Source organism: Nelumbo lutea, chromosome 7 (genome assembly GCF_056320005.1).
Source record: "Nelumbo lutea isolate HS-2025 chromosome 7, American lotus-T2T, whole genome shotgun sequence".
In the NCBI taxonomy this organism is placed as follows: Eukaryota; Viridiplantae; Streptophyta; class Magnoliopsida; order Proteales; family Nelumbonaceae; genus Nelumbo; species Nelumbo lutea.
In genome coordinates, this window is record NC_142690.1 from 36150867 (window position 1) to 36161361 (window position 10495).

Here is a 10495-nt window from a genome sequence, read left to right on the forward strand (position 1 = left end):
GTAGAACTCTCTGAAGACCCAATAGTATCTTATGGAGTCAGGCAAACACCTCAAGAAAGAGAAGGGTAGAACGTCTTAGAATCTGTGCTCTAACCGACTCATTTTCAGCCTTCAAACCCACTAAAAATTTGGTCACATCATGTTACTCCCTTTGTTGTTGCTGAATTTTAACATCTGATGTTAAGGGATGATAGATATTGAGCTCATTTTGAAGGTTTCTTATACTAGCATAGTACTCCTCAAGTGTTTGATTTCCTTGTTGAAGATTAAAATATTCTTAATAAAGCTGATATACTCATATAGTGTTATCTTGTTCAGAATAAAGTTTCTTGGCATGTCATAATCTTGCATCTTCTTATTCCTAATCACTATATCTTTGAGAATCAGTTGAGGGTTTTTCATCTTTCACATGTTTCACTTTCTTCTTGGCTCTAAGAAAGACTTCCATTGGCTTGGCCCATGGCACATAATTCTCACCATTCAATTTGGTAGATGTCATTTGCACATTCAAAAAATCAGGGGGAATCATAGCACTTTCTTTTTTATCACTATTCTCTCCTACCGTATCCATGGGTTAAAGAAAAACAAAGAAAACTTCACCACACAGTACCACACCACACCACTAGTAATCAACTACAGCTGAAACATTTACTGTAACAGGTTTCAGCAACTAACCTCACACCTGTCATTTTCAACAACAATAGACCTAGGATCCACAACCGTATACAATTAGATCACCAAAACACCTCACACGAACTGATGCAAAACAATCTGATTACTAAGAGTCCCTCTTTGATGCATCGATTGGAGGGTTTTTCTAAAAATCCACTGAAATAGCAACTACAACAGCCATTAGAGGCATGAATACCATCTTAACAAAGAAACAATCACTCCTTTGTGGCCTCTCCTTGATTCTCTAAGTGATCAATGAGAAATCTCGAAAAAAAGTATGCTGGTAGGTGCTAAAATAGAAGAAAAATATGGTAGGTTATCAGTGATCTGATACCATGTTATCAGTTATATCAGTTCTGATTTCTGCCCTAGAATGAAAGACAAAAAGAGAAAGAAGAAGTGGAGAAGAGAGGGAGAGAAGGAAAGAAAGGTCATAGCTAAAGAAAATTTACTGACCTCTCTGAGTCTTAGCCGACCAGAACTGTATTTATAGGTTGTAAACCTTAAGTACAAAGACTCTTGTGCCCCTCATTATGTATGGGAAACCCTACTTAAACTTAAACAAAATAGACAAAGCACTTCGAAATAATATAATGTAAAAAGACTTTAATACCCATGGACTGTCGACTTTAACAATTCTCTTTTGTTTCTCCCTCATTGACCCAAGGTATCTCTTGATCATCAATCTTGCCCCACTATTGTTGCTTATATATTTACTGAAAGTAAGATAATCTATTCTCTCTTAGTTTGGTTTCTTGAAAACTTTTGATTCTAAAGCATCTCTCAATTGTTTTACTTGATTTCCCCACTATTGTTACTAATATATTTACTGAAAGTAAGGTAATGTATTATATACACTTTCTTTTCCAAAACCCACCAGGTGACTTTTCTTGGGACCCTGTCATAATGTTTTCTCTAAATCAAGAAACACCAAGTTGGAGATCTCTCTTATTTCCCAAGCTTCTCCATGGGTATTCGTAATGTTTTAAACTATAACTGGATCATATATTGCAGAGAATGTTGAATCAAAATGAAGAATTCTAACATAAATCATAAGTTTGTTTCTGTTTTCTAAAAATTGTCAAAAAACAAAACAAAATATATGCATGTGTGTGGTATATCTGGATTCTATTTGATTAGAATCTGGGATAGCCGAACTCAATTAGGTATCTGTAATACCTAAGTTTTATATTCAAAATTGACTTGATTGAGTTATTGTATATCTGATTTGAATCTAATTATAGTAGATGCAAAGATTAAGGTATCGATATGATACTCCCAATACGGGGCGTATCGTATTCGTATCCATGATCATGGATACAAGATACGTTATGACTGGATATGTATCTTACGAGTCGTGCGTATCGGTACAATACGCCTCCGTATCGGTGGATACGGTCCGATACACATTGATATGGAGGTGTATCCGTGTCTAGTTTGACAAAATTGTACATTGAGTACTTTTGGATTGTTTTTCATCTTTAATACAAGTTAAAAATAGTATGTGAAAACTAAAATAAATAATTTAAGATTTAATTTTCCCAAAAAAATTAATAAAAACTAAAAATTATAAAAATAATATATTTCATCTACCTTAGATGATTTATATATTTTATTTTACACAAAATTATATGTTAAAAATGAAAACATAGTTATTATTTGAAAAATAGAGTTATTATATAAAAATACTAAATAAATAGATTTTCCTAAAAAAAATAATGGAAAATAGAAAATTATAATTATAAAAACTAAAATGAATAATTTAAGATTTAATTTTCCCAAAAATTTAATAAAAACTGAAATTTAAATATAATTTATTTTATCTACCTTAAATGATTTATTTGTTTTATTTTACAATTATGTGTAAAATAAAAACATTATATGTTAAAAATGAAAACATATTTATTATTTAAAAAATGGTTGTTATTTAAATAAAGTACTAAATTAATAAACATTTCCAAAAATTAATAAAAATTGAAAATTATAATTATAAAATTGAAAGAGTGATAATTATTGTACAATGTTTGAATGTTCTAGAGTCCCGTTATGTTATGGGCCCGGGAATAGGATCACGTCACGGGTCGGTCCACAGGGAAAAGCTCCTGTTTTCCCTTGTTCCTCCCCTTCCTAGCTGAACCTATCTTGGCGTCCTAGTGGGTGATTTGTCCAAGAGATCACCGAACTCTCCTTTTACTCTCTTTCTTGACTGGAAATTTGATATCCTCATTCAATAATGGGGTCTCCTTAAATAGGAGATTACAAGAGTCCTAATCAAAGGGAGTCTCCTTGCTGAATAGGGAGACTTCCAGTTCTATCTTGCTAAGGATAAGATAAGATAAGATAATCCTAATCTGATAAGCTACTAACAAGATAAGATAAGAGCAATAAAATAAGATAAGAACAAGCAAGATGATCTAATCTAATTTAGATAAGGCTGCTGTTGCCGAACTGGGTAGGATGGAAATCATTGAATCACTACTGCTGCTGGCGGTGGGTCAGGTGCCTATTGTTGCTGGTGGCGACGGTACGTCTTCCCGAGGAATGCGCCCATAACATGTTATTGTTTATTGTAATATTTCTCTTCATATAACCTATTGAAGTATGAATTTCTCATGTGTTTATATCTTATTCATAGATAATTCAGCTTTTGGTTTAGTATGATGAATGTATTTATGTGATTTGTATGTATTTCACTAGCGTATCCAAGCATTTCTATATTTTTCGTTAGTATCCATACGTTTCTAAAACGTATCCGTATCTGTATCTGTATCCGTATCCGAGTTATCCGATACAATACTCGATACTGATACTTTGATCCTTGAGTAGATGTTAAGAACAACCTATCAAAATTTGATGTTTTTCTCAGCTAGACAAGTAATAAAAATAAATGCATGAACCATATATTATGAAACAAAGTGAAATAGGTGGACTTTTAAGAAAAGATTGAAGGAAGTAGAAGTAGATGCTTCCAATAGTTCATGCATAATGCAGGTTGGCCCTAATTATACTGTATTATATAATTAATATTTATAGTATATACACAAATGTATTTATATATGTATAATAAAAGTGTGTATATTTTCTGTAATTTTCTATATGAACTTTGATTTAAATTTTAAGTCCTTAACAATATAGTTTTATTACTTTATGTGGGCAAGCCCAAATGCCTGGGCCTAGACCAAGGCACCAAGGCGAAGCTAGGGGATGGGGGGTGCCTTGTTGCCTTGTCGCCTAGGCAATGGAACATTTTTACATAGAAACCATGAATCCTAGGATATTTCCCTAGGTTCCATAGCAACTAGCAACCATCTTCCATGATAATTATCTATAAACTTCATAAAAAAGTATAAGCTTCATATAAAAGCATAAAAACTCAACATATTTATTAGAAAATAAGAAGAAAATAAAATTCAGAAATTATAGGGGCTGAGCCCATTTTTGTCTAGGAAAAATAAGATGATGATGATGAATGTGCTGGTTGGAGTGAATTTTAAGTTCTTCCTTGCTTATTGGTTCAGTCTTTGAAGTCTTTGAAGGTTTAAGACTGCATCCACCAACATGTGTGTTGATTGAACCTTAACAAATAAGAAGATAAGAAAAATAAATTACTATATAAACCCAGAAAATGAATATTTTAGTTAAATAATATCTATTTAATTATTATAATATAAAAGAATAAAGAATATAAAAGGATTTTATGGTAGCATGTACACAATAGGTAGGCAATTAAGTGAGCAACCATCTATGGGCGCCTAGGCATCATCTTGACAACTATATATATATAAGCCGCAACTTGGTGGTGACAACACAGGACAGGCAGAAGAATGAGCAGAGCAGAAATAGCCAACTCCATCCAGCTGTTCAGCAACATATACGCAGAAACCTCATCAAACAGGTCCAAAGATTTTAACCAGTGCACCACCCTAATTATTATTACTTCAATAAAACTTCTTTATTTCTTTTGTTTTCAGAAAAAGTTCTGGAGTTCCTTTCCTCCCATAGAGTCCAGCAAATAGCAGCCCTCACACACCTCCACATAATCCTTTCCCTTTTCTTTGGCCACCTAAGGAACAAATAGCTAAACATGCTTTGAATATTTGGCGGTAGGGTCCACCTACAACTAAATAGAGAAAGAAACCAGTCCCAAATAACAACGGCAAAGGGGCAAGAAATTAATAAGTGGTAAGAGCTTTCACCATTAGCCTTGCAAAGAATGCACCAATTTGGAGACAAGCACCAAAAAGGCATTTTTCTTTGGAATAAGTCACAGGTATTACATTTCTCCAAGAAGGTTTCCCTACAAAAAGCTCCAATCTTTGGAGGAATCGGCTCACCCCAAACTTCCTTTACTGGGCAGCCCTTTTTTTAACCATCCAGTAAAAGCCTGACATGGACCAACCCAGCCCATGATCATTCCTTCAGGATCATTTAGGAATTTTCGGAACACAAAATAGTTTGGATCATCAAGGAACAAAGAAACTGGTTATCCAGAAAAGAAAGGAATTTCCTAATTGTAAAATATTAGAAAACAGAGAGGAAAGACAACAGAATAACCTTTCTAACTGCTTCTGTAATATGGCTCTTATTGAGGTTATAGAAGCCTGTTAGTCTCATCAACTTACAAGATTAGAAATTGCACAAGTATCCCTATAAAATTTGACTTCCTTAGAGAAATGCTTGCCCAACACATGAACAGAACAGAATTGCAGAAGATGATTCTAAACCCCAATCCCTGAAAAAAGGCCTGTATTGTTGGTCTAGGTATTAATAAGAATGAAACAAAAAAAGTCCCAACCCATGAAACTGAAACGGAAGAACAAATGTTTTACTGCTGTACGATACAAACAGTGATGTAGTATGATTGAATAGTGACTTTTTCTGATGCACCAGCCACTTCTTCTTTGAAGACAACCCAAAAAATTAGGATTACCTGCCTACCCGTTTGGTCATTTGCCTACTTACCAGTCAACAAGAACCCAACAAGGTGAGAGCACTGAATCTTAAGAGAACAGATGCAGATAGTAGATGCTGGCATCACCTACTCAACAATCAAGAAGATTAAATGAACTACAGAGTGAAAAAGGTGAGAGCTGTGGACTGAGTCTGAGAATAGATGCAGAATGCATAACAATGAAACAGGATTTGGAACTTTAGGTTTAGCTTTCTAGGATTAGATATTTTTTCCTGCAATGGAGTGAATGGACATTTTCATGTCCAATTGGTTATGGAGACTCTCTTAGGGCTGAGGTATAGGCAGCAATTGGAGTACAAATAGCCTTGTTGAATATCAAGAAGCTGATAATTGAAGGGGATTCAAAAGTGGTGGTGAACTGGTTACAGAATGAAGAGCTGAGCCTATGGTTGTACAGTAATAAAAAGAACAAAAAAATAAATGGTTAACACAGAATTGGGAGGTGAGAGTACAGTGGGTAAAAGAAGTGCACTCCCTTGAGGATTCTCTTTCTAGGCATGGGACGGGTAGAACTAAACTTTTTTGGGCACTGTTGTAATTGATTGTATTTGGGGTGAGATAAGAGGGTTTGTCTCTCACTATTTCCTTCTGATGTACTTCATTTCAAATGATTTATTAACGGAAAGTTTCAGAGTGCATCTTTATCCTTCTGATGTACTTCATTTCACTAGGCATGGGACGGGTAAGAGGTTTTGTCTCTTTATTATTATAATAATAATAATATAATAAAACCTGAGGGTGTGAGGAGTACAAAAATCTATGTACAGATGAATCAGAGTGCATCTTTATCGATCAAATAGGCCAGTAACCAAATTCAATTTATTTCTTAAATGGATAAGGTTTGTCTGATCCAATTCTATATATATATATATATATATATATATATGGCATAAATGGATAAGATTCAAATTTGGATCAGATCTTATATATATATATATATATATATGGCATAAATGGATAAGATTCAAATTTGAATCAGATCAAGATCTGATCCATTTGCATCTCTATTATTTTATGATCTTTTTAATCCATATATACCATTTTTATACTTAATTACAACAAATTTTACCACTAATACACTAGGTGTGTAAGATGATAAAATGAAGTTTGACTTCAAAGTCAATTGGACCACATCAAGTGGTTCTTTAGCCTATATATTGTGGAATATAAACTCAATAATATTTTAAAATAGGTCTTAGAAAACTGAAGCAAATCTTGTAGTAGTAAGGGTTCTAAACAAGAGCTCCTTAAAAGAGTTGAAGAAACAAAAGAACATTTAGGGAACAAGGTCTTCAGTTGAGTTTATTTAAATCACATGAATTGTAGAGTGTATTTAATCATCATCATCATTAAAGCCTTATCCTATCTATTTGGCTACATGAATCCTGTTTTTCCATTCAGTTCTGTTTAATTCCATATCCATTATTAAATTATGAGCGCTTCAATAATTTCTTACTGTTTTGACCTATGTCAATTTTGGTGTACCCCTAGCTCTTCTAGCCCCTTCAAACTTGTAGCTGATCGCTTCCTCTTACAGGTTCTGTAGGTGGTCTTCTATACACATCACCTACATTCATTTTATCATCTACTGATCTATTCCTGGGTTCCTTCAAATGATTTCATTTCTCACCTTATCATTTGTAGTTTTTCCACTCATCCATCTCAGCATACACATTTCTGCCAATCTTTTTTTTTTTGGACATGTTATATTTCTTGATTTCCCAACACTTTGCTCCATACATCATTGCTGTCCTTACAACTGTTTTATAGAACTTTCCTTTTAATCCAAGTGGTATTTGCCTTTCCCATAAGGTGTAAGATTTAATCGATGATTTAAAATTGTTTTTATAAAATGATTCAGATGTAGATTCAAATGGAAACCTTTGGGATTTGCAATTCAAATTTTGAATCATATATAAATCATAAGACATTGACAAAATTTTAAGTGGCTGCTTTCAAACTTGAACCCATGTTTTCACGCTTTTTAGCCCAAGTATATAATGTACTCCCAATGCAATTCATTCCTTCCCTTCCACTCCATACCCTCCCAAAAGGGGAAATTATGCACTGGGGAAGGAAGGGATAGAATCGGGTGGATGGGATTAGATGACACAATTTAGGCAGCAGCCATTTGACATCCATATCAATGATATATGCTCTTGTTTTTTATTTTATTTTTTCATAATTTCTTGTTCAAGAACCGATAGGTATCAACAGAAACACGGACGGAACTAAGGAAAGAATAAAAGAATTGTACCTTTAGACTTGCAGCCAATTTAAGTAGCATGTGGAATTCTAGTTGTAATGGCTTGCAATGTGTGCGTGTTATGTCTTGGCTTTCACCGTTTGTGTTCTTGAATAATTCTTCTACACAAATTATCTTTTGCAGATGGGCAACATGAGAGTATCTATCCCCGTGCATAGACCAAATGGGGCCAGCATTCCCTCTACATCAACAGTAAGTTCTTGAACTTCGCTTGTTGATGCCCAACAAATTCATGCAGTATACATCATAAGAGTAATATCTTCGATTTGATTTAGGCAATGCCACATGCCCACAGTCAAACTGTTGTAGTCGAGAACCCAATGTCAGTTGATGAAAGCGGCAAATTGGTAATTCTTTAAATTTCCTAGACCAATACAATGCCAAAAATAAGTACTCAAATAAGCCTTATTCCACGATTCCACTTTGTTTTTTGTCATATTCATTCTCAAGTCATGATTCATGATTTTCTTTACTTTTTGGTACGACAAAGCAAGTTTGCTGATTAAACTCGTAATGCTGTAGGTGAGCAATGTTGTCGTTGGAGTGACCACCGAAAAAAAATAACTAAATTTCCCACGTCTAGCTCCTGCTGTAAGTAGTTATCGAGTTTGATTTATTTGAGTTGTACTGTATAAGAAGCTGGAGCCCTGAGAAACCTATTTTTAAATGTGAGCACTTGCAGAAAACTGAATATTTTGGTAGGATCGTATATGTTGGGAGATTGTAGAAGTAAAAAGGGTGTTGTATCTGCTCTTTTCTGTGGACATTTTATCATTGTATGCTACACGTGTACACTTTGGCTATGAGAAAGTATTAATATTCTTTTCCAAACTTATACCTGTGGGTTATTGTCTTGTGATCGGAGTACTATATGTTTGATTTTCTGTATTTAGAATATTGTTTCAATTGGATTGTTTAACTTAATTGCTTGATAACCCATCATATGGAAGTTTCTCAAATTTTTTTCCTTGTATCTTTTTTCTTGTGGCCTACTCCACTGGCATGACCGTGGGTATATAAGGTATCGCTCTAGTCACTCGGGTTCTTATATCCAACATGAATTATCTGTCGACAAAAGGTTGTTCAAATATTCTCCCACGCTCTGCCTGGCTAGATGTATTGCTTTAAATATCAAGTTAAGTAGGCTCAGGATAATGCTTGCTACATTCACATTGGTCGCATTCACACCTTGATTTCAAATCAGCCCTATCCTCCACATTTTATTGGTTTCCTAAAATAATATAATATATCGTAAGTTTCAAAACCTTAGTCTCTGTTTGGGAAGAATACAAATACAAATATATACAGTGCAGATACAAGGTTTAAGAATACGAAATAATACAAAATATAAGATTTTGTATTGTACATATTTGTATTTTTCCCAAATTGAGCTTTAGGCTGTGTTTGGTTGCGGTGCAAATAAATTTGCATTGATGCAAAATTATGATAGTGCAAATGATTTGGATGCAAATTCTTATTTATTTTTGTTACAAAATTTATCTTATTTTGTTTGATTGCAGTACAAATGAAGTAAAATAAAGAAGTGAAACAAAATGAAATAAATTCCAAAACAAAATTAAACCAGAATTTGCATTATTTTCATTTGCATTCCCATACATTTGTACTAATACAAATAAGATTGCACTCCCGTAGATGTTTTGAAAGGAGTACAAACAAGGTTCAAAGTATTGGAAATGCAATTTTAAAAATGTATCGGGATATGTTTTAGATATGCATGGATACGGATGAATAATCAAGATACGTATAAATATGATAGGAAATTCAAATAAAGCATAAAAATATATTAGTAACAATGCTTACTAGTTTTATATGATTTTAAATAAGCCATTTAAATTTAGAATCCATAATTTAATGTTTATATAAAATGTAACATATCAAGATATAATTAATAACTATTGAAAAATGATGGAATAGCTAAAATGTGAAAAAAACAAAAAAAAAAAAATTAAAATGTGAATGTATATAAATCAATTTTCAAATAATCAATATAATTCATCTTAATATTTATTAGTAAATAAATTTTAATAATTAGTTTCAGCATTTATTAATAAGTACCACTAAGAAAAGATGAAATTTACTTAAAACTAAAAATGTATATAATTGTAACAAACAAATCAGAGTGGCTTAGTGGCAAAGTTATGTGTGTTAAAATTTAGCGACAAAGGTTCAAGTCTTGCTATTGTTAAACCTTAAGTACAAATATGAATATGTAGAGTGCAAAACTTTGTATTATTTATGGTATTTGTATTGTACATATTTGTATTTATACTATTTCCAAATTGAGCCTTATATACTTCTAAAATTATATTTGGGATTAGAGTACAATTGCCCAATACCTCATGCTTTTGAAATTGCTTTACACTGTACGTAAACCTAAGGAAAGTGCAGAGTAATTTTCCTTTTTCATAAGGTAAGGAAGCATTTCATTAATAGTAACATTTAGATATAAAGGTTAGAGCCCACATGCACATCAAATCTTCAAAAACACAGAATTAAAATAATCCATTGGAATATTTGGCAACGAGTCTTGTTTTAAAAAATATGGATGTTCAAGTTCATCTCTG

At 33.0% G+C, this 10495-nt stretch overlaps 1 protein-coding gene across 2 annotated transcripts in view; it reads left to right on the forward strand.

The window, feature by feature from the left end:
- The window catches only part of LSD1 (LSD1 zinc finger family protein), a 47287-nt gene extending 38542 nt beyond the window's left edge, over positions 1-8745 (forward strand). The window contains exons 5-8 of one of the 2 annotated variants that reach the window (XM_088953624.1): positions 8034-8102; positions 8186-8257; positions 8433-8501; positions 8593-8745. In XM_088953624.1, coding sequence (XP_088809750.1) covers positions 8034-8102; positions 8186-8257; positions 8433-8474 — 183 coding nt within the window. In that variant the 3' untranslated portion in view covers positions 8475-8501; positions 8593-8745. Of the gene's footprint in view, positions 1-8033; positions 8103-8185; positions 8258-8432 lie in introns of both variants that reach the window. The other variant, XM_088953623.1, reaches the window with a different exon arrangement.
- Positions 8746-10495: the final 1750 nt, after the last annotated feature.